At 41.2% G+C, this 23,936-nt stretch overlaps 1 protein-coding gene across 9 annotated transcripts in view; it reads left to right on the forward strand.

Annotated features, from left to right (window-relative positions):
* Nucleotides 1-23,936, forward strand: part of TNIK (TRAF2 and NCK interacting kinase) — a 302,646-nt gene that overhangs the window by 263,347 nt on the left and 15,363 nt on the right. For 8 of the 9 annotated variants that reach the window (XM_075132116.1, XM_075132113.1, XM_075132114.1 and 5 more), the window contains 6 exons: nt 7,240-7,424; nt 11,571-11,697; nt 15,422-15,586; nt 21,040-21,154; nt 21,887-22,057; nt 23,232-23,375. In XM_075132116.1, the coding sequence (XP_074988217.1) occupies nt 7,240-7,424; nt 11,571-11,697; nt 15,422-15,586; nt 21,040-21,154; nt 21,887-22,057; nt 23,232-23,375 (907 nt within the window). The remainder of the gene's footprint in view (nt 1-7,239; nt 7,425-11,570; nt 11,698-15,421; nt 15,587-21,039; nt 21,155-21,886; nt 22,058-23,231; nt 23,376-23,936) is intronic. The other variant, XM_075132115.1, reaches the window with a different exon arrangement.

The following is a 23,936-nucleotide window of genomic DNA, read 5'->3' on the forward strand; positions in this document are numbered from 1 at the left end:
ATCTGCTTTTCAAATGAAGCCATGTCCTAATAACAATCATTCTTGTTGACAGCATGTGTCAGGGCTGATGCTCTGAGATTGCATTGCTCTGGCTATTGCATGATAACTTTAGGGAGCTGGTTAATCACAGGTGAAATATTAGTTTATAATACTTTGAGCCAGATTCTCAGCTGGTACAAATTAGCATTGTAGTTAGCAGAGCTGTGCTGATTGACACCAACTAAGAATACCTATACCTTTTAAGGCCTTGGGTATACTTGGGGTTTGCACTGATGAATGGCAGAACCCTAAGGACAGACAAGGAAAGCAATGACTTACACTACTTGAGCTTGCCCTGCTTCGGGAAAGCACAACTGGTCCAAATCACTGTTTTTCTTGCCTATGTGTGGGCTTTACACAAGTGAAGCCTGTACCAATTGCAGCTATACCATTGGCTGGAATTGGGTCTAATCCCAAATATAGACAAAGTCCCAAATTAGCACTTAAGGGGAGAAAACAGGGCCAGATTACAATGTCTTTGCTCAAGTTGAGTAGTACCTTACTCTGCTGGTACTCCCCATTGAGTTCTATGGGACTGTAAACAGAGCAAAGCTGCTACTCAAATGTCTCCGCATTTCACCCCTTTTAATAGCAGTTCAGAGAACCTCATTTTAGAACATAAGAATGGCCATACTAGTTGAGACCAATGGTCCATCTAACTCAGTATCCCGTCTTTTCCCATGAGGAGATATTTTTGTTTTACAAATATCAAGGTTAAAAAAAAATCAATGTTTATAATGTGAATTTGGTGGTGACGTGTTAAAACACACTTGCTGAATGGAAAACCATTTGTGTTTTATTGATAGTGTAAACTCACCTGGGTTCATTTTAGGACCAAAAAAACTGGTACTTTCACTTCTTTGGAAAACGGTTAGTAGGCATGGAGCTCAGATATTTCAGAAGTGACGGTGGAATATGGAGTCCTTTGCCCCCAAGCAATGATTTGATTGGCTCTGTCTGATTCTGAATGAAGAAGACTTCACTAAACATTGCCACAATTTGTTGGCAGCCTGAATGGTAAGAGCAAGGATTCAATGGATGTGGATTCTGCGATACTCTCTTGCAGTCCCTAGAGGAGCTCCATGCAGAATAAGAAAAGGAGTACTTGTGGCACCTTAGAGACTAACCAATTTATTTGAGCATAAGCTTTCGTGAGCTACAGCTCACTTCATTGGATGCATACTGCGGAAACTGCAGAAGACATTATATACACAGAGACCATGAAACAATACCTCCTCCCACCCCACCCTCCTGCTGGTAATAGCTTATCTAAAGTGATCACTCTCCTTACAATGAGTATGATAATCAAGTTGGGCCATTTCCAGCACAAATCCAGGTTTTCTCACCCTCCACCCCCCCTCCACCCCACAAACTCACTCTCCTGCTGGTAATAGCCTATCCAAGGTGACCACTCTCTTTACAATGTATATGATAATCAAGGTGGGCCATTTCCAGCACAAATCCAGGTTTTCTCACCCCCCGCCCTTTTTTCCAAAAACCACACACACAAACGCACTCTCCTGCTGGTAATAGCTTATCCAAAGTGACCACTCTCCTTACAATGTGTATGAAAATCAAGGTGGGCCATTTCCAGCACAAATCCAGGTTTTCTCACATACCCCCCCAAAACACACACACACAAACTCACTCTCCTGCTGGTAATAGCTTATCCAAAGTGACCACTCTCCCTACAATGTGCATGATAATCACGGTGGGCCATTTCCAGCACAAATCCAGGTTGTCTCACCCCCCACCCCCATACACACACAAACTCACTCTCCTGCTGGTAATAGTTCATCCAAAGTGACTACTCTCCCTACAATGTGCATGATAATCAAAGTGGGCCATTTCCAGCACAAATCCAAGTTTTCTCACCACCACCACCACCCCCCCCCGCCAAACTCCTGGCAGCAGGAGAGTGAGGTTGGGGGGGGGGGGGCTGAGAAAACCTGGATTTGTGCTTGAAATGGCCCACCTTGATTATCATGCACATTGTAGGGAGATTGGTCACTTTGGTTGAACTATTACCAGCAGGAGAGTGAGTTTGTGTGTGTGGTTTTTGGAAAAAAGGGCGGGGGGTGAGAAAACCTGGATTTGTGCTGGAAATGGCCCACCTTGATTATCATGCACATTGTAGGGAGAGTGGTCACTTTGGATAAGCTATTACCAGCAGGAGAGTAAGTTTGTGGTGGGGGCGGGGGGTGAGAAAATCTGGATTTGTGCTGGAAATGGCCCAACTTGATTATCATACTCATTGTAAGGAGAGTGATCACTTTAGATAAGCTATTACCAGCAGGAGAGTGGGGTAGGAGGAGGTATTGTTTCATGGTCTCTGTGTATATAATGTCTTCTGCAGTTTCCACAGTATGCATCCGATGAAGTGAGCTGTAGCTCATGAAAGCTTATGCTCAAATAAATTGGTTAGTCTCTAAGGTGCCACAAGTCCTCCTTTTCTTTTTGCGAATACAGACTAACACGGCTGTTACTCTGAAACATGCAGAATAAGGTTAGAGTACATAAGTGGGCAGTATAGGTTGAAGCTTGCACAGTCATTGTCCCTGCTGTGGCTAATGAAATCTCATCTGCTAGGGCAGTCATGGTAGCACCTTTTTTGACATACAGATGTCACTTAATGCACTTGTATTTATGATGCCACAAAATATTTCTAGCTAATACATCAGAGTAGGAGTGAATTTATACTAAATAGAAATGCTAATAAAGGGCCAAACCCTGCCATGTGCTGAGCAGTTCTCTTGTGAGCGCCTAAGTGCACTCAACTCTCCTTCACTTTGGTGGGAGTTGAAGGCTCTCAGCACCCTGCAGGATTAGGCCCAAAGTTATGCAATGTTGTCAGGCAAATGCAACAAACCTTCAGAGCTGGTTTGCGAGGTGGCTGCTTCTTGCCATGTTCTGCACGTGGATTTCACTAATATAGCTGATGAGATCTGGGTTCACCTGAGCTGTGTCTGTCTTCACATTTAATGACAGATTTTATGTTGGCTTCCAAACCTATCCACCACTTTACCAGTAACCACAGTGCAATTGCATTCAGATAACTGGGTTGAATCTAGAAGGCTCAAACCTAGTGTTGCTACAATGAGTGTTGATTGGCAGTGCCAGTCTTACTGCCCATCCATATTTTTAAACACAGAAATTAAGTTATATGAATTTTACAGTTCTTACCATATGTAAATATTATTCAAACAGATTTGTACATCTAACAATGCTGAAGTCTTAAATATATACACGGAAAAGACTGTATTGTCAGTAGTACATTTCTGATCTAATATTTATGAAATGTCTTACAAATATTTGAACATGCACTAACTTCTGTTGTTAACTGCACTGATAACTTGCATTTCTACATACAGTGGTAAGTGACCCCTTTCTAAAATGATTTACTATAAAAAGTAGAAGAAATAAGAGAAAATAGCTAGCTAGTTCTCTTGGACTTGAACATGAGCAATGCATTTTGTTTAATGAGAGAGCTTGCTAATGAAAACACTTAAATCAATATCCAGATAGGGGCAACATTATTGTAAAACTCAAGTTAAATGAGCTTTGTGATTCTGGAAACTGAACTGACCTGTTTCCAGAAAATATTAAATCTAAAGAAGTCTTTGCAATTAAGAGTAATTTAACTGATTGATAGTGCTATCTCATATGTTATGTCATCTTCAGTAATAACATTTCAAACATATATTTGGTGCTAAAGAGCACTTCCTTTCTAGCTGTTGGATTGAGGGGGTTTTGGTCCAAGATTGAGGCGATGAATCAGTAAAACCCTACAAAGTGATTATCTAGAGAAAATGATAGCATCAGTGAATTAACCACCCCACGGCAAAGCTTACACTGGAAAATATTGATTATCTCATGGTATTGTCTGATGCTGTGAGTATTATTGCCACTATAATTTTAAAATTATATATTAAAAACTAATTAAGCTGGTATTAAACAATACTTGTTAACTATCTGTTGATGATGACTATAGCAGACTGATAATATATTTATGTTAATCAACTCTGTGTCTGGCTGAAGGATTGTAACACTCCCAGACTTTTCTGACATTGAGAGATGTTACATGCTTGTTTTCTAAGTACCAGATTCTGTCACTATTACTTTGAGGTTGTACCTTACTCTGGGAGCAACCTGATTAATTTAAATGGAACTACTTGTAGAATAAATTACTTTTCAGTGTCTTTAAGAATGGTTGGGTGGCTCTAAGAAACCAGAGTTCCATGCTCAGATTTAAATCTCTTGGTTGCTGCAGTTTGTGAGCAGAGATAATGCGGATGCAATTTAATATGCACAGTTACCTTGGCTTGGAAATTGCAGGTGTGAAAATGGAGACCAGTTTTTCACAATCTGGTCCCTTGATACTTGGAAATAATTGGTGCTAGTCCTAAAATGTAGGGAGAAAAGAGGTGCTGTTTTGCAGTTTTCTTTTATACTGCTTAAGAAATTTGGGGGGAAATCTAACCAGTTTGATGAAAAGTGATTACTTAATGAATAGGTTTTTGACTATAGACTGAAAACATCTTTAGATAGTTCAAATCTTCATTTAATCTTATTTCATCAGTTTAGGAAAACCAAACAAACAAGCCATAGAAGCTGCTTGATTGATTAGTCGTCATGATTATGGATTTGACTATATTGCAGTCACCAAGTTATTGGCATTGGAAATAAACTCTTAAATACCATATTCTCTCTTTAGTCATAATAAAGATCCTTTCTTAAAGGGACGAGCAACATTCTGTCTTTGTGAGAAATGTAGCATATCTGAGGCAGTGTTGCCTAATGGATAGAACACTAGACTGGAATTCAGGAGACCTTGGTTCTATTCCCAACTCTGCCACTAGCCTGCTGGGTAACCTTGGGCAAGTCACTTTCCCACTCTGTGCCTCAGTTTCCCTATCTTTAAAATGGGGATAATGACTCACCTCCTTTGTAAAGTGCTTGGAGATCTATAAATGAAAAAGCACTATAGAAAAGCAAGGTATTATTTCCTATAAAACAGAACCTGAATTTTAATTTTATTTTTATTTTACTTTACTGACATTTATGGGACCTGGTCAAAGCCCACTGAACTCAGTGAGTCTTTCCAATGACTTTAATGGGCTTAGAATATGGCCCTCTATTTTCAGTCATGAACCCCTAACCATGCTCTTTAATATGGAATACGTTCTTATCTGTTTCTCAAAGCATGGATGAAATGATTTATGTCAATATTACACTGATCTAAAAAATGATCCTCAAGTTTCTTCTGTGGCCATGTTGCTCATGCTTAGAGTGATGGCTGGGCACAGAAAAGTGTGAGAGAGGAAAAAGTCCTTCCCAGAAGTGGATGTCTTTCTGCCACAGAAATCAGAAGTGTATCTACAGGGACTGCCAAAATCTAAACTTGGTTACACTGACCTCAAATGAATTTGGTATGGTTGCATGGGAGTAAATCAAACGGGTTATAGCTGCTAGTCAATAGGGTGTAACTGGGAGCAGCATGTAGGCATGTCTCCATACTAAGTCATTGCATTGAGATAAAGACTACTGACCTAAAACCATGATATTAATAAAAATCCCCTCGGAAGTGTGAAACAGTCATGCTGTTTCTTTTTTTCCCCTTCAGATGATTGACAGTTTCTGATGGTTTCTCACTGCAACAGGCACCAATTAGGTCTGACTTTAGGGCAAATTTAAATGTCAATAAAGCATTTTATTTGATCTGTGTGGAATTAGGGATGAAAGATTACTTATTTCACTTAACGCTGTGAGGGCTTCATTTTGAGTTTCTAATCCGAATGATGCCCGAAGCATTTATTACATCCTTAAGCCAGGAATAACAAACAACTAAAGTAAAATTTGCTCTGCAAAATATTACAGCTTCTCTTTTAAAAATAAACTGGGTTCTCAGTCTCAATTGTATATGTTTTTCATATTTTTTTTCTCTCCTGTCAAGGGGTAAATTTTAAGACCTCCCTGTACAATTTTAATTAATATTGTTATCCTAGTCACTCTGCTGGAACAGTATACTGGAGATTTGTGGAATACAGTAGAGAGAGAATATGGCCATAAGAAAATTGTGGAATTTAGTATTTTTCAATGAGTTTCTTTCTCCCTAATCCTTTATCTCTGACCGAATGCACTGATGGCTACATCGGTCACTAATATAGGGAGAAATGGTAAGACTGACAATTGCAATGCGTTGTTCGTCATGTGCATGCTTTGTCTAACCCATTCTAATTAGAGCTCTCATGCTTTTCTTTTTGCCCTACTGCTTCCCCCTGCATTGCTATAAAAGCATGTAAGATAATAAAAAGTCTATTTTCTACATTGTGCCTGCAATGTCCCTTGTACTTAAGTAACTGTCTATTTTATATAACTGTCAGGTCTAAGGTTTCATCAAAGTCATGGTAAACTGAAAAATGACTTTTTTTTAAAAAACTTCTACTTCTTTTTCATTTTTGCCTTAATTGTCAGGCTAGGAGGTACAGTATTGCACCTTTTCACTTTAAGCTGTTTCTGCTGAGGGCTTTTTTTTTTTTTAAATTGTTGTGGCTGACTCAGAGCCATGACTCAAAAACTTCATCAAACTTGGTGCTGCAGTGAGCTGAGCAGTTTGATTCTGATGCTGTCTCACTGCTTCCCGGCAACTTCCTGCCAGCTCAGACTGATAATTGAAACAGATCTTGCCTTGGGGATTGCACCATTCTGTCGGAAATGCGGCCATTGCTTTCTTTCCAGTGGCATTTATAACAGAGCAAATACCATTATGGTGTGTCTTTGAAAGGCTTAGAAGAAGACAGGTTTGGAGAATTTCTCCTGCAGCGCTCTACCTTTGAAATAACATTGTTTTCCAGTTTACTATGATGGTGACTGAACTTCACCTTTAAAACAAATATAATTTTGACATGTGTATATATATATATGTGTTTATACACACACACACACACACACACACACAAAGATATTAAAAAATAGGTTGGCTGTTGATTTTCAACAAGCATAAAGTCAGTTTCATTTTGTTTAATAAATGCTACACGCTACAAACATTGTGTTATGTTTGTTTGATGTTTGTAATAATTCTGTTTTGCTATATCTTGTTGCTTGTGCTTGTAGCATTGGCTTTCGAAGAGATGTGTGTGACACTTTTCTTGCTTTAAATACAATTCACGTTGGCTTTTCATTTTTTTTGCCTCCCCTTAGGACCTGACTGCATTAGCCAAAGAGTTGAGGGAACTGCGTATCGAAGAGACCAATCGCCCTCTGAAAAAGGTGACTGACTACTCTTCCTCCAGCGAGGAATCGGAAAGCAGTGAAGAGGAAGAGGAGGATGGTGAAAGTGAAACGCACGATGGGACAGTGCCTGTCAGTGACATCCCAAGACTTATGTAAGAGACCAATTATTTGAGGGCGAGGCTGTGAAATTGCAAAATGTTTTTCTCCTCAAGAAATTATAATTTTACCTTGATGCACAACTGTTCCCAAACTGGTCCATGGGCCACTGACAGTCCACTTGCCTGCTGGTAGTCTTTGGTAGAAAGAGAGTTGGTAGTCTTTGGAGAGTTAGCAGGTCACATGGGCTAGTTCCTCCTTATTGCCATGTGCTTCACTGTCTAGGCTCTTCACCGAGAATTTTAAGTTGAAAATGCATCACTACTTCATTGATTTTACTTTCCATGCAATTGCAGTCATTATAGTTGCCACAGTGCAGTCATGAATGGAAAGAGAGAGGACCATAGGACACTCTCTGCTAAGATGTGGTCTGCATTGTGGAAGAGTTTGAGAACCATGTAATATTGCACTGACCTTCCTATTCCTATTGCTTCTGGTGTGGTGGTGTCAATATTCCATCTTTCTGAATTCAGTGACTGGTCCTAGGAGCTCAGTCACAACTTGGGATGATTCATTGACTCTGAAAATCAGTCATTTCATAAGGCCAATTGGAAAGTTATTTACTGGGAGAAATCAAATTCTCAGCATTGCCCTAAAATTAATGGGCCTGATCTTACTCCCATTGAACTCAGCAGCAAAACTCCCACTGAGTTCAGTGAGAGCCAGATCAGGCCTACTGTAGTTGCTATAGTAACTGTACATGCTTTTCATCTTCCAAAACCACAACAGACAATGCTTGAGGGCCCAATCCTCAAATATGTTGAGTGCCCCCTGTGAGGCGTGGCACTCCCTCAATTCTCATTTGATCTTTATCAGCTATTCTGTGGCCCTGATCATAGTATCTGAGCCCCTCACAATGATTTATGAATTTATCTGCACAACAACCCTCTGAGATAGCAAAGTATTATGAATCCTTTTTAACAAATGGGGATTTGAGGCACAAAAAGAGGAAGGGCCAGATCCTCAGCTAGCGTAAATTGACTTCAGTGGAGCTATGCTGATTTCAATTACCTGAGGATCTGGCCTTCAGTGATGAGTGCAAGGTCAAGCAAGAATCCTGTGGTAGAGGCAGGATTAGAACACAGCTCTCCTAGGACCCAGTTCACTGGCTTAACCATAGACCATCACTGGCATGGGAAGAATGAAATAAACAGGGGGGAGTTACAGACTTAAAATCCATGTACTACAGCATTAAGGTTGTGACTTCTCTGCAAGTCACTCGTTGTACTTGGATATTGCAGTTGTTATGAGATTAGCGCAGGATGTCACCAGTAGTCCCAAAAAGTATGTCTTTGCTGCAGAGTTAACGCAGGTGATCGGGACCCCCAGGTTAATCTAACCCAGGTATGAGTAGCCACACTGCAAAGCCACATTTGAGTTACTGTGTCCTCACTCATGCTGTGTGTGTGTTACTAGGACTTCTGGGGCTGTGTATCATGGTTTTTGTGCTGCAGTAAGGTGAGCCACTCTATGATTCTTTCCCAATGAATTGTGGGAGAACTTGTCTCTCCTGGGCACACAGGGTGAGAGGGGGAATTGTGGGAAAGTATTAGAGACTATCAGCACTCAAGGGATTTAATCTGTATCCGTAATGGGTGGGTTACCAGCCCAAGTGAAAATGGCACCCAAACTCTAACCCACAACCCAACCAGGCTTACAGCACTGCCAAACTTGGGAGGGAGATTAGGGGCAACACCTGAATAAGAGTGTGAGTTAACTGCAGTAAAGATGTTCCCAAAGTGATTGCCATATACATGACAGGGCAAATTATAGGTAAGGCATCAAATTCACAGCTGGGATAACTCCATTTGCACCTGCTGATACCAGTTATGAATGTGATTCAGAATCTAAACATCAAGAACACACGTGCCAATAAACATTCGGGCACACTTACAGGCTTTGGGCACAAATGGGTGCACACGCATGACATAAGCAATGTTCTGTGGACAAAAGGTGGGACATTGCATGTGCATTGGTGCACGCACGTTTTTATGGGCACTGCCCAAAGTGGCCTGTTTGGCAACAGTAGCCATTGAGAAGGAGGTGTGCACCTGAATAATGCATTTAAAAACAGATTGCTCTGTATTGATTGAAAACACCCAATGAAAGCATTCTCAATGCGAAGTTGCAGGACTCATCAACAACTTCATAACAGCTGTTGACATGTTTTGTAATATAGACAGTCCTGCTTAATCCTTGCTTGGTTTGCCGTTTCCCTCTGAATTCAGTTGTATTTTTGTGTGGCCCCACTATACCAGTAAGGGTTGACAGCACTCAGCACCATGCAGGATCAAGTCATGAGCACTCCAGGGCTGAATGTGATGAAGAATGAAGTGCAACCACTGGTTTGACATATTTGTACTTACTCAGAACCATGATAAACTTAGTCCAATTCTAATGCATACCATGAGGGAAAATGGTATGTGTTAAATATGTATTAAAAACACATCTTAAACTATCGTGCTTTGTTTATAATATATCTATAAGACCTTATCACTGTATTTCTAGCATGATAAAGTACTTCCCTTTCTTGTTTTGATGATACCAGGAGAACAGTAATTGTGGCTTGCAGGGCTTGTTGCTGTCCAATCAAGTCATGAGAGCACTTTGTAATACCATAAAGCAGTGGTCCCCAACCTTTCTGTGGGAATAGCATACTCCTATTCCCAGAAGACTGTGGTGGGCGCCAGACACCCCGCCACCGAAATGCCGCCGAGAAGCGGCAGCGGCAAGAAGCTTCGCCACCGAAATGCCGCAGAGAAACTGCATCGCTTCTTGGTGGCATTTCGGCAGGCGGTTCTTCCGTGGCCGCACCCGGCGGCGGCATTTTGGCGGCGCAGTGTCCTGCGGGCGCACACAACTGCCCCAGCGGGCACCATTGCACCTGCAGGCACTGTGTTGGGGACCCCTGCCATAAAGAGATAGACAGGGGGAGCCCTTTATATATATATGCACACTACAGTATCTTACATGCAGACAAGTTTAAAGCATGAATGCAATATACCCTTAATTCACACAATAGGCAAGACACCTTATGCCAGAGGAGGATCAGGCATGGGGGAGCTCTGCTCCACCAAACCGCCTCTAGAATGTCCCTGACATGCCCTTCTGCTCCCCCCTCTACATAGGGCAAATTCTTCACTGGCTATCTCTGGCCACTTTATGCCAATTGCATGATGCAAAGTGACTTTAACAGACTAGAGAATCCAACCTCTGTCTCTTGCCCTTTTACTTGTATTTGTAAAGACTGAAGGATTTTCTCTCTAGAAATATCACTTGTACTGCTTGATCATAAAACTTTGCTTGCATTAGCCTCCAAGTAGACAGTTAGACTTTCTTTGCTGTTACAATCAGGTGCATGTGCATACAAGAACAGAATGAGCAAGATTACAATAGGCAAGAAATGAATGACACCCTATAAAGAGAAAGCAGTGAAAATTCACCACAACCTGATCCTTACTCTTAGTGCCAGTATACTAATAAGATTGTCTACCTTGCACACTAAGCCTGGGCTCTGACTCAGGTGTGAGCCCAAGCTCCCATTCTGTTCACAGACAAATCAGTCTCAGCCAGATCAGCAAACACTCAAGACCTGGGTCCTAGGACCTGGCTAGGGGGGTGAGTCAGAGCCCGAGTCCCACTGTGACTCAGGTGCAAGCCTTGTTATTTACGATGTGGATGCAGGTCAAGCTGCAGCCCCAAGTCAGAAGGTCTGCTTAGTGCAGTATGCATATGTCAGCATGGCTGTGAGATCCGGGTCCAGCAATCATAAACCCAGGTTTACCAAGTAGTGTGGATGCTCAAGCACTGGCTTGGAAACACTGAGTCCACAAGCCCAGGTCCCACAGGGTATGTCTACAGTGGAATAAAAGCCCCACAGCATTGTTGTGGCTGGCACGGCTGGCTTGGTCTTGTGGGGTTTGGGCTGCAGGGCTAAAAATTATTGTGTTGACGTTTGGGCTTGGGGACCCTCCCTACTCATGGGGTCCCAAGAGCTTAACATGCAGTGTAGACATACCCTTAGGTCCTTTGTGGTACACCCAGTTATATTCTATCTTGAAATAAAATGCAGAAGAAATAATACATTTTTCTACATTAATGACAGAAATTTGCATCACTAATGTTTTCCATTTTACCACCAGACCAACAGGAGTTCCTGGAAGCAATGAGCCATACAACCTAGGAATGGTGGCATCCCATGGTCTAGAAACATCCCATTCAGATACATTTAGCACTATTTCCAGGGAAGGGACTTTAATGGTAAGGGAGGTAAGTCAGAGATGAGAATTTCTATGGAACATCTTCAGGAGGTTTTGTCTTTGTAAGCATGAAAAATAATTCTACTGTGTATTCTAAACAGAAAATGATTGATTAAATTGTGCTCATTAATGGCTCGGTAATATAATTATGCAGTATAAACAAATATGACAAACAAATGATTCTCGCAACTACGAACAGCAGTGAATAGTAATACTAGAAGACAGGGATGGGATTTGATTTAATTTACTCTGCTGCAAAACCAGAGGAAGTCTAAGCCAAAAAGGTTGTTCTCAACTTACACCATTGTTAGAGAGATTGGAATCTGGCCCAAAGTTTCCCTTTCTCTTCACCATTTTTCAACCTGTCCCAACCTCCACTTAGCCATCTGCCAAAGACATTCAGTTGATTTAGTACAATTATAACTTCTTATCTGAGCACTCTAATTGCAATATCTTGGCTCCTGTACAAGGAGGACCAAAAAACCTAGAACATAATGTCAATGATTGTGTTTATGAAGACGATGGAATGCAAAGGCGGAGAAGCCTCCTGGCTGGACATCGAGCATGTCTCCAAAGGCCACAATAAACTTGACTTCTGGTTTTAAGGAATTGCTGAAGTAAAGCTGTGGTCATCCCACAGAATATTTTGGGTACATTTTTGGCTTTTCCAGTTTGAAATCTTGGTCCACCACATTAATCAAATCTCCCCAGTTCAATTCTATGTGGCTTCTATTCCACCATGCTTGTTTCTCATATGGGTGTCCTGGTGAGGAGTGCAGGGATGATTTAGAGAAAGACGACTTTGATTTCAACTGCACTGTGATAAAAGAGCAAGACTGTGGAAGGAACATAAAAAAAATTGCCCATGGAGAAGCCTCAGATTCTTTTTCTGTTGTGGTTCTTTATCAGGCTGTAGATTTTCCTGAAACAGGTGGCTGGTATTTGCCTGAAAAGCCCCACTCTGTTGGCAGGTGTTGAGCTTGTTGTGGGAGGAGTAAGTGGATTCTGCTGAGTCAGTATAGCCAGTGACTCCTTGCCCTGCCTGAACATAAAGGAGTTGACAGTGGCTGCCTAGACGGAAAGGATCTAGGATGTGGGTGGGCAGTCCTGAGGGAGGAACCTTAGGAGCTGCCAAGCCTGTGGGGTAGGTTTCAGCTCATCGTTGATATCTGATTGTTTAGAAATAAAGCCAAACCCCAGGAGGGATGTGAGTTTGGACTTTACATAGTGTGGGAGGACTTTGTTTTTAGAGTAGATTGGAAAAGGTGGCTACTCACAGTCCCCAGTGTTCTTAGAGCAGAATGATTTATTACTGTATCAATTCTTTTTTCCTTTGGGGAAAAATGCATCTTTCCAAGGGCTAGCCCTAGATGACCTATGAACAGGCACTTGCCCTCCAACAGTTGATAATGTAGCTGTATGCCCTCATCAAAATATTACTCCAGGCCATGACAGGGATGTGGGAAGGGAAGGGGAGGGGAGTGCGGCACTATGGTCCCAAACTCTCCACCAGCCAAACATATGTCATCGGGAAGTAGCCATTTGCAGGAAGAATATACAAAGAAAGATGAGAGAGCTATTTCCCCCACCTTCGAAATAGCCAAAGACTTCTCACTAAGACCCAAAGCGAGAGAGAGAAATCCCATGTAACTCTAGAAGAAAAAAAGGAGACAGCAGAAAAAACCTCACAACTTGAACTTCATCCTGCCACAGAATCAGAAATGGATTTGATGCAAAATGAGCACACCGTATAAAACCCATCTAATCATTCCTGCCCTTCAGCCTGGTTTGTACAGAGATTCTTGAAGCATAGTGATACTTGTCCACCTTGTCATGCCAGTGAAGTTAATTAAATTGAATACAAGTACAAGCGATGGCCATGATTATCCAGCCACTTTTGAAATGCTAGTATTAAGCATTGCTACTGTAAAACTTGCTCTGCGCAAACCATACCAGATGAGAGCACTGGTGTCCGATAAGGACTTTAAAACTAACAGTCAGCTGAAAAATCTAACTGGCAATAGAAAATATAGTGTCATATGCAAATCTTCTGTTGTTCTCGTAGGACCTTATCCAAAGCCCAAAGAAGTCAATGGAAAGACTCTTGTTGACTTCTATGGTCAGGGCTTTTCTGCCCTCTTCCATACACAAGGACAGTGCACAGCTTTAAGGTGAAAGATGTTCAGTCATCAGAGGACATGTCTCTTACCCCATAAGCTAACTACTTATGCTAAACTATCTGTTCAATCTTGTATTGAGCTGTGCCATTGTTAGTATTTTTCCCAGACCTGAAGAAGAGCTCTGTATAGCTTGAAAGCTTGTCTCTCTCACCAACAGAAGTTGGTCCAATAGAAGATATTACCTCACCCACCTTGTCTCTCTAATACCCTGGGACCAACACAGCTACAACAACACTGCATAAAGCAAACGGCTATCACACTTAGCAGCAGCACTTGTTACCCTAGTCAGATTGTGTTTTGAGGGACACACCAACGCTTCAGATGGACATATCTCCTTAGCTACAGAAATTGATATGCTGCAGGTGTGATTGCTAATAAAAATAGCAATAAGGGGAGAACTTCCATAACAATACCCATCTGCATGGGAAAAAACACATGCTGAGAGGGTGATTCCTTGTTTGAAAGAAACAGGGCCCTTGTCTGCAAAGGCATCTGATATAGACAGTTACATGGCAGGCTCAGTTATGTCATGGAGAAATGGAGAATGACCTTAAATTCTAAACATTGATGAGCCCCAAAGAAGTTTCAGATAAATCATTTCTTCCTTCCTCTGTCTTTGGTACTTGACTAACCTGAGAATTTGGCAGCTGCAAGGATCAGGGCTATGTCATCTGTGGCTGCATATCACAACCCCAGTAATCTTTCAGGTACAGGAGCTCAAGCATTTCTCTAATAACTGATAGTAGTAGCAGTTAGTTGGAATTGTAGTGCCCTGGATGTGAGTTCTGCTAGACTCCTGATTCTCCAAACAGGTATCACATGTGACTTGTGCAGTCTAGATATGCTTTGTTGGTTGCCAGTGGGGGCCTATAAGACAGGAGAGAATTAAATAAGACTTTCTTGGATTAGAGCACTTACCTATAAATGTATCTGGAGTAGGTTTTTCTCCTTTCCACAGAGGCGTGTAACCCTTGTTGACACTAATGGGAGCATATCAAGACAAGAATAGATCTGTTGTTCTGTGGAAGGGAAATGTTGATGCTTTTCACTGCTGTTTTGTACTCCAGAAGCATGTTTTTGGAGCTGTATTAGCGATTGTGGGAATCCTGCAATCAGACCCCTTATCACTGTTGCTTTTAAAAGGCAGAGGGACCAGATCTGCCCTTCACTATACAAGCCCAGATCTCATGGAAGTCAATAGGCCTGGGCCTATTCTCACAGACTGACTTGGGTGTACCATTGGGCCAAGGGAGATTTGCACCTGCATGCCCAAAGTGAGAATTTGGTCCATGATTACTTTGTTACAAAAAGGTTGATCCAAAATCATCGTCATCAGACTTCTCCTTTTGGTTTAACATGGCTAATTGCTTCTGAAGTTACTTTGTGATTAATTCTCTCTTTCTCCTGTTTTATATTTTGCTGCTTGCCCGATTTGCATGGGGAGAATATGGCAGCGAGGGCTCTTGTTCTGTGCTTGCTTTGGTACCTGGGTTACTGCAATACATCTATTTGTTTTTTTCCCTCTTCTCTTCCTTGTACCTTGTGTCTCTACAGACCACTGGTGAAAAAAAGCGTTCTAGCCATGCAGCCAGCAATGGCTTTGCAGGGCACATCAATCTCCCTGATCTGGTACAGCAAAGCCACTCGCCTGCAGGCACACCGACTGAGGCCCTGGGGCGAGTCTCCACGCATGTGCAAGACATGGACTCAGTGCCTGAAGTAGGTGGTGGGGCCTCTTTGTTACATGGCTATTCCTCTTCCTTCGCATTGCTCTGAACAAGAATTAACATCCTCTGAGGAAGGGGCTTTCTCAGTGTTTTCCTCCAGTCATCTCTGCTCTCCTCTCTCTTTGTTTTCAGTCCATGATTGTGATTATGAACATAGTTGAAGTAACATTGAATCCACTCAGTAATAGATATATCGTTATATGTTTGAATGGTGGAAATTTGCACTACAGCTCATTTCAAATCCAGCAGTTGATGTCAATGTTTCGTGGTATTGGGCTTTAACCAAACATCCCAGAAGTTTGTGAAAGTCTAGATGTGGGTCTCAATTTAGCAACTTAGTGTGAAATCTTGGCCGCATTGAAGTCATTTTACCTTGATTCCACTGGGGCCCGGATTCCACCTTGTGGCTCATCTCTAATGGTAAGATGAACTAAAAGACTGGTTAGAAAGATGCTGTGAAGTTCTTTAGGCCAAAAATGTAGCACACCTTTCAGGTTGTGGGTGTTTCCATTCAGGGTGAAGTGACTCTGATACCAGCTGCTTGGCAGTGAAGTGGTTAAATGTGTGTGTGTGGGATGGGGGGTGTTCTGCATAGGATACAAAAATCCTAACAAACTCAAGTTCTTCCATATAAACAGAGTGAATCAAAGCCTGCTGTTCACTGTCACTTGCTATATATCATACACACTTTCCTTTGGGCCAAATTCTGCTCTCAGATGCAAGCCCACATCACCGAGTATTAAGTAAAATCTGTGGGTGAATGTCCAATAAGAAATAAACCTTTTATTTTGTTGTGTAGGACATAGATTAAATGATCTATCACCTTATTGTCTTCACTTTAGATTATCCGGCTGTTTTAAGGATCCCTTTTAATAATAATAAATTAAAAATCTTCTTGAAATAAAGGATCCCATTCCTTCTAAAATGTAAGGATCTATGGTACATGTTTTGGCCTAAAGGTTTTATCTGTTTCCTTCTAAGGACAAGAGGGAGTCAGTTGTTTATAAAAGCAAATATTTCTGGGGTCATTCTCAGACTGTTCTTAAAAATGGAGACACAATATGAAGGGATTGTGTTTAAATACATACATTTATAGTGTATGCACCAAAAAAACCCTGTAAGTTTCAAAAATAGAATTTCTGGGGCTGGACGAGCTGAGGGTGGGTGTAAGATGAGAGTTTTGGCTTCAGTTCAGACTCCTGAATGACTCACGGTACTGCTATCAGAAACCGCTGTCATAGCAGGAATCTGTATAGAAATCTTGTTGCATGGAAGTTTGGAATGGAGGATGAAACTCACCCCAGAGCAAGTGTGTACATACTTAAGCCCTGCATAAGGGCTTCATGGTGTTTGTGTTGTCTATGAGTTCATGCAGGGCTGCCTACATACCCCTATGTAGCAGGGCAAAGATCCTCATGTTGGCCTTGTATATGTGCAGAAGGCCGCATTGGGAAAGGGCTTCAGAGTCACATTTGTAAAGATCCAGTGGCCCCGGGTGCCTCATACAGATGACATGGTGGGGCTGCAGCTGCTATACAGACCCACTGGCTGGAAGAGTATCTGTGGAAGAACTATGTGGTAGCACTTTGCCCTGGCCCTGTTTTGTGGGGGTGGAATACTCTATGTGGGCAGAATGAATTTCTCCTTTAGTGAGAGGGCTGTGGGAAGAAGAAGTCTAAGGGTTGCAGTCTATTCCTGCAGAGAAATAATTTTTTCTGCATAACTTCACCATCACATATGTATTCTAACTGCCCTGTGGCAGACTCAGATTACATGTTCATCCCTTGTGAAACAGTGTCAGCCATGCTGACTAATGTCAAAGATTATATGAGTATTGTGGCAGGTACCTGTGTTGTGTAGGAAGGGAGTAAGATGACCCAAGCTTGTTTTAAAGTGAATCCTTTGGGTATGTCTATTAAAAATCAGTTTTCTTGTATTTTTTTAGTTTGGTCACTTTAATCAAGAGTGGGTTTGAACCAAGGCTACGGAACTGACAGATAGTGATTACTCCATCTGTATAGTTCAGCAGAACCAGCCGTGATATGTCAGGGCTAAACAGATTGGAAGAGAACTAGTATTATCTCATACTGCAGCTTGGGAAGCTGAGACAGAGGTTTATAAACGGTTGAACGGGACCTGCAGGAAGATGAGGTCTTAATATTTAAATAACAGATTTGAAAGTTATTAAAATGCCAGCGTCTTATATGGAGAATAGCTGAGTCTGAGCAAAGAAAGAAAAAGCTTGACGCATCAGAATGGAGGATTTCATCCATCATAAATCATGTATTTGAAAGTGCCTTATCCTTAGTTGGAAAAAGAATCCCTGTAAATATTAAATTTTCCCTTCTAGAGTTGCTGATGCTTCACGGAAAATTTTGAAAAAGACATTTTATGTAGAAACAATTTTGCTTGTGTATATTTATCTCACACACACAAAATTGTGCCTGTGTGTGTATCTATGGGTTATATTTTGCTAATACATTTGCATGAAAGTATGATCTGTTTTTTGCAGAGTTCATCTCAGGCTGTTAATTCTCTGCACGGGAATTAATTATTCTTTATTTTTGACATCACATTCTGTTGTTATGGAGACAACAGTGATGTCACAGAAGATTATGAATAGGAGAGAAAGGTAGGGGGAAAACAACAGGAGAATCATGGAAGGTGGGCACTAAAAACAAATGCTAGCTCATCTGAACCATCTCCCTGCCAGTGCAGGAATGTGCCCGAAGGTACAGTTTCTAGTGTTTTCTCCAGTTAATGTTAAGTCTTAAGCAGTGAGGCTGTTTCTACTTTCCTTGGCGGCTATTCCACATGCCCTACAGTACATCTTCTTGTCAGGAAGTTTCTCCTGATATTAGGCCTACATTTTCTGTTTCTAAATGTAATCCCCTTAGCCCTAGTTATATCTCCCTGTAACATCCTAAATGATCCCTTTGCCATCTTGGTGTTGAAACCCTTCAAATATTTATAGGCTGTTAAAATAGTTCCTTAATCATACTTTAGCCAGGCTTTACATAAGGGGGTACAGTTTACAAAGTCCCTAACTCCCATTGACTGTCAATGGGACTTTGGCTCCAAAGTCACTTAAGTGCTTTTGAAAAGTTTATTCATAAAGCTTTTTTCAAATTTCCTTAGATCAGCCCTCCCAGTCCACTGATAATTCTTGTGGCGGATGAACTGTTTATTCAAACTGGATTTTTGTTCTTTGTGGTATTACTTTGCTCTTTTATGGCATTTTCCATCCTCAAACTTTGTTTGTCTGAAGTGTGTTGAATAAGAGAAGATTCACAATTCCTCTGTGAGGTAGTTGTGGTCACTATTCTGATCCCCCAAAGGCATTCTGGGACACAGAGTATAAGTGACTTGCCTGACTTTATGCAATGTGCCAAAGTTCAGAGCCAGAATTAGAACCATGATCTCCTGGCTCCCAGTCCTTCCGCTTTAATAATAAAGACCGCCTTTATATTTTTATAAACTATCCTTGCTGATAAAGAGCAGAGAAGAATAGGGAGAATCTGACATAGAAGAATTGTTTCTAAATCAAATGCCTTTCAGAGTGTTCCATGAGCTTGACTTTAATTCACCAAACCTTCACAGGGAGATTTTGGAAGCCAAATAACTGAATCATGAAAAACTCAGGAGAGCTCTTTTCAACATATTTGCTCTTAAACTTATTAGGTTAATCCGTTCCTTGAGAGATCTTTGCTTGAAACCCAAGTAGCATTTTGAGAGCAGTGTAAGATTATGCTTACCTTTGAGAGAACTACCTTTATAAAAGTCTATGCTTATCTTCTTATAGTCAGGGTGATATGCAATTACTCAGTGCAGTTTTAGCTCTGGCTTTGTACAGTGATAGCAGATTTGATTTTGGCCTTTAGTGGCTTAAAAGAAATCTGTGCTAAGGAGGAAAAATGAGAATGGTGTTTCTTCTCTTGTGGAAACATTTGATTCTTGCTATTGTAACAGCATTTAATATAAGTCATAAATATAGCATATCATGGGCAAATAAGATGATAGAAAAATAAGCTGCTCAAGTATGGGGAAGAAAACTTGCCATCATGAGTCCTATGATAAGAATTTCATTTTGTTCAGGAGAAGGTCTTCGCCTCATTTTTCTGCACTAACAAAACATGAGTTTAAAAAGAGAGCAATGTGATGGGAGAACTTTCTCAGTTTCCTATCGCAAAATCTCAGCTTTGTCATCAGCTATGATATGTTCAGGTTTAGTTTTATTAGCTAAGAAATTACCTTTGGGGCCCTCTCACTTTTTAATTTTGCAGTCATTTAAGCTAGCTTCTTGAAACACAGTAGCCCATTGAAATACCTCCAGTGCTGAGTCATATGAGTTAATAACAATGTATATTATATATGTGAGGTGGTTACATCCGTGTGATACACTGCAGAACCATGGTAGATCACAGAGCAAGGTGATAAATTTCATTTAACGCATTTCTTGGAACACCTCACCTGGGTTCTATCCACTAATCCACTTCTGCCAGCAGTTGGGACTACTTCTAAGACACTGAATCTCTGCTACCAACCTGACACATAAATATTTCCTCCCCTCCACATCCCCACAAACATGTGATTTCATCTGAGAATTTAAAGTAGGTTGACAAACACAATGAGCAGTATTCATTCCTGGACCAATGATAGATTTAAAGTCCAATATCACATACCCCATCAGGACCAGCAATGGGTGCTTCTTTTAGAGGGCCAGAATTTGTAGCTTTACCAATGGGATAAATATTTCTATTTTTGCCCTGGCATATCACAGGGTAGTGAATAGCCAAACTGTCACATTATTATGTCTGCAAAAGCTCGCCAAGACAGTTCTCAGAGGTTTCTAAAATGTATTATTTATTTTTCTCTCTTTCTGAAAACTGTATAGTTGAAGATATGCTAATTAAAACATCTTAGTTTTACAAGCATAGGCATCCAAAACAAGCAATGGGAATACTTTAAAAAAAAACTCTCAAACATTCCTGCAGTCGTTTTTCTCTCAAATGTGTAGCATGTCCCTGTTACACAATGATGCGGGGCTGTGTGGTTTCAAGTTTTCAGTTGTGTTTGTCTGGGATGTCCTGCAAAATTCACTCCTGGATTCACCATTCATGAGATGCAGTCATCCCAAACCTTTGTCAATAAGACTTTTCTTTTACATCATCATGTGTTCAGTAATTAGCACTTACAGTGCATATTGTAGTACCTTTCATTTTCAAAGCACAATGCAAACTTTCATGAATCTACCCTTTTTATATAATGTTTATTAATTATATTTTTTCAATGCATATAGAAAACTGATCTGACAGGGCAAAGAGCGTGGTTTTGAACAGTCCCCCATGGGGGAAGATTATAGTTTGTTGTTCACTGGAAGTAAAAACATTGGTATTAAGTATTATTCCCTTCCTCTGAGCCATCATCCTGTTTCTTGCTTTATAGTATGGCATGGGAAGTAGCACCAAAGCCTCTTTCACTCCATTTGTGGATACCAGAGTGTATCAGACCTCCCCTACTGATGAAGATGAAGATGATGATGAGGAATCATCTGCTACAGGTAGGAAGCAATACAGCCAACATGGGGTGTGGTCTAAATGAGATCAGAGTATACACTCAGAACATAACCCAGACCTTAAAATGTTCATTAACTCCTGTTTGGGGTGGGTGGGTGGGTTGGCTGGTTGGGGGTTTGTTTTTTTTTTTTTTTTTTTTTTGTGATTCCTTTCACTTTCCATCCAAAACCCAGAAAAGATAAAATACCATGGGAGAGGTCTGAGAGGAAGCAGGATCTATAGTGAAAATGTGCTCACCCTCTCTGTCAGTGGGGGAGAGATTTCCAGGACCCTTTTACAGACTCAAATAGAAGTTTGGATAGTTCAGAAAGTTTGGTTGCTGCTATTATTATTTTATTTAATTGTACCAGGACCCCACTGTTCAAACACAGAACAAAAAGATAGTCCATGCCTCAATGAGCTCACAGTCTAAGTATAAGACAAGAAACAGCAGGTGGATACAGACAGACAGGAAGGGAGCTCAAGGAAACAATGAGACAATTTTGGTGAGCATGACAAGCTACGGTCTTAGCACACCAGCTACCTAAGCTTTTGGTGTTCATCCATCACCTAACTATTTATCTTAAGTCAAAGGCCAGGTCATTTGTTGCATTTTTAATGTCTTATCCCTAATCAGAAAATAAAATAAACATTTCTCTACTGAATCAAGCAGACTGGAAAAGTAGCCCAGTTGTGATGGAGTTGAGGAAGCTGTTACTAATATGTTTTCTTTTTAGCACTGTTTACCAGTGAACTGCTTAGACAAGAACAGGCCAAACTGAATGAGGCAAGGAAAATCTCTGTGGTAAATGTGAACCCTACCAATATCCGCCCCCACAGCGACACGCCGGAGATCCGGAAGTACAAGAAGCGCTTCAATTCGGAAATACTTTGTGCTGCTTTATGGGGTAAACTGCTAAGTACCCAACACTCTTTGCAAAGTTTTCTAGAGCCTGGGGTTAAAAATGAAAAGTGAATCGTTTTAAAGACTGCTTTAAACCATGCCTCAGTCTGCAGCAGCCTCGTGCTACGCAACAGGCACTTTGAACAATCTGTAACTGATGGAAACTTGAGGACCCAAGGGCTTGTCTGCATCATGAGTTACTGAGCAGCAAACCAAGGTCTGAATCTACAGCACACCAGCTTGCCAGGCAGTAGCATCTCTCGTGGACACTGCTACACTGCAGTGAAAGTCCCAGAGTGCAGCTTCACTACTTGAAAGCGCAATAATTTGCTATGTAGGCAAGCTCTAAGTTAAGTATCCACATCATCTGTAGGCTCTTAAATGGGCCCTTAGACACCCAGAGGTGTCCCATTGCCAGTTAAAGCCCCCAGTTTCAAAGGTGGGTGTCTAACTATGCATTCAAGGTTGAAAATTGAGATCTCTGTTTCAGAAACTCATTCTGCCTTGTATTCGTTTCATCGCTACAGTGTATTGTCCAGCAATTTACATTATAAGTGCTTGCTTTTAATGGTTATGCTATTGCAGTCAGGGTCCTAAGAGGCAACATGAGGTGTAAATTTTCAAGAATGCCCAAATGACTCAGCAGCCTAAGTCCAATTTTCAATAGTGAACATCAATGAGAATTAGCAGCCTCAGGGTCATGGATTTTTTCACTACTGAAAATAGGTCTTAGGCAGCCAAGTTACTTGGGCATTCTTGAAAATTTTACTCATGCTCTAGTGATAGAGCAGTGGACAGGGAATAAGTATGACTGACCTCTCTTCCTTGCTGTACTGGGCAACCTAGGCCAAAGCACTTTTCACCTCTTTGTGCCTGGATTTGCCAATGTGTAAAATGGGGATAATAATATCTACACCAATGGAATGCAGTCATGGAGTGCTCCTCATGATGCTGGCCATACTTATGGTACATAGTCTCATGCTAGATTGGTACGGTTGTGATTGTTGTCCTTTCTGGGAGCCTGAGGTAGCAGAGAATGAGACTTTAAGGCCTGATTCAAAGTCCATGGAAATCAATTGACAGACTTGCATTATCTTCAGTAGGCTTTGGACCAGGCCCTTAAAGCAGCAGCTGTGGAGCGCGGTTTAAGTCATCCCATTTGCTTGTTTAATATCTAGGTGTTAACCTACTAGTGGGTACAGAAAATGGACTGATGCTGTTGGATCGAAGTGGCCAAGGAAAGGTGTACAACCTGATCAACAGAAGGCGATTTCAACAGATGGATGTGCTAGAGGGACTTAATGTCCTTGTAACAATATCAGGTACACCTGTTACTCTGCTTCACTGTTCACAACCCTTTCCTTTCTAATTTCCTGGGAGCAGTTCTGTCTCAGACAGAAACCAGCCCCTTAATGTCAGAAGAAGGACTGTAGGATTAGCTTTTAGTTTAATTACAGAATCCAAGAAATTAGATCTGGAAAACACCTCTTAGGGCATTTTCGTCCATCCTCAGTTGCAAGATGCCCGGCTGCACCACTATAATCAAGGGCTCGTCACCATTTCAGTTTTCAGCCAACAGCTCTGTGCTCTCAACCCTGAATCAAAGGATAATTTGGGTATTTCAGTATTCACACCTGTTTGTATAGGCACTCCACATGCAGAACTCCCATGGAAGTAATGTGACAGTCCCACCTATAGAGAGGCTACAGAATCAGATCTTTAGAATAAGCTCCCATTTCAGCAAGCTGACACTAGTATCCCCATCATCCATAGATGGAAGGAGATAGGGAATTGCAGAAACCTTTCCTGTTAACTTATTTTGCACATTTAATTCTCACTGGGTAGAGTGACAAAATTTACTCCAACGAAACAATTTGATAGCT

Source organism: Caretta caretta, chromosome 9 (genome assembly GCF_965140235.1).
Source record: "Caretta caretta isolate rCarCar2 chromosome 9, rCarCar1.hap1, whole genome shotgun sequence".
NCBI classification, from domain to species: domain Eukaryota; kingdom Metazoa; phylum Chordata; order Testudines; family Cheloniidae; genus Caretta; species Caretta caretta.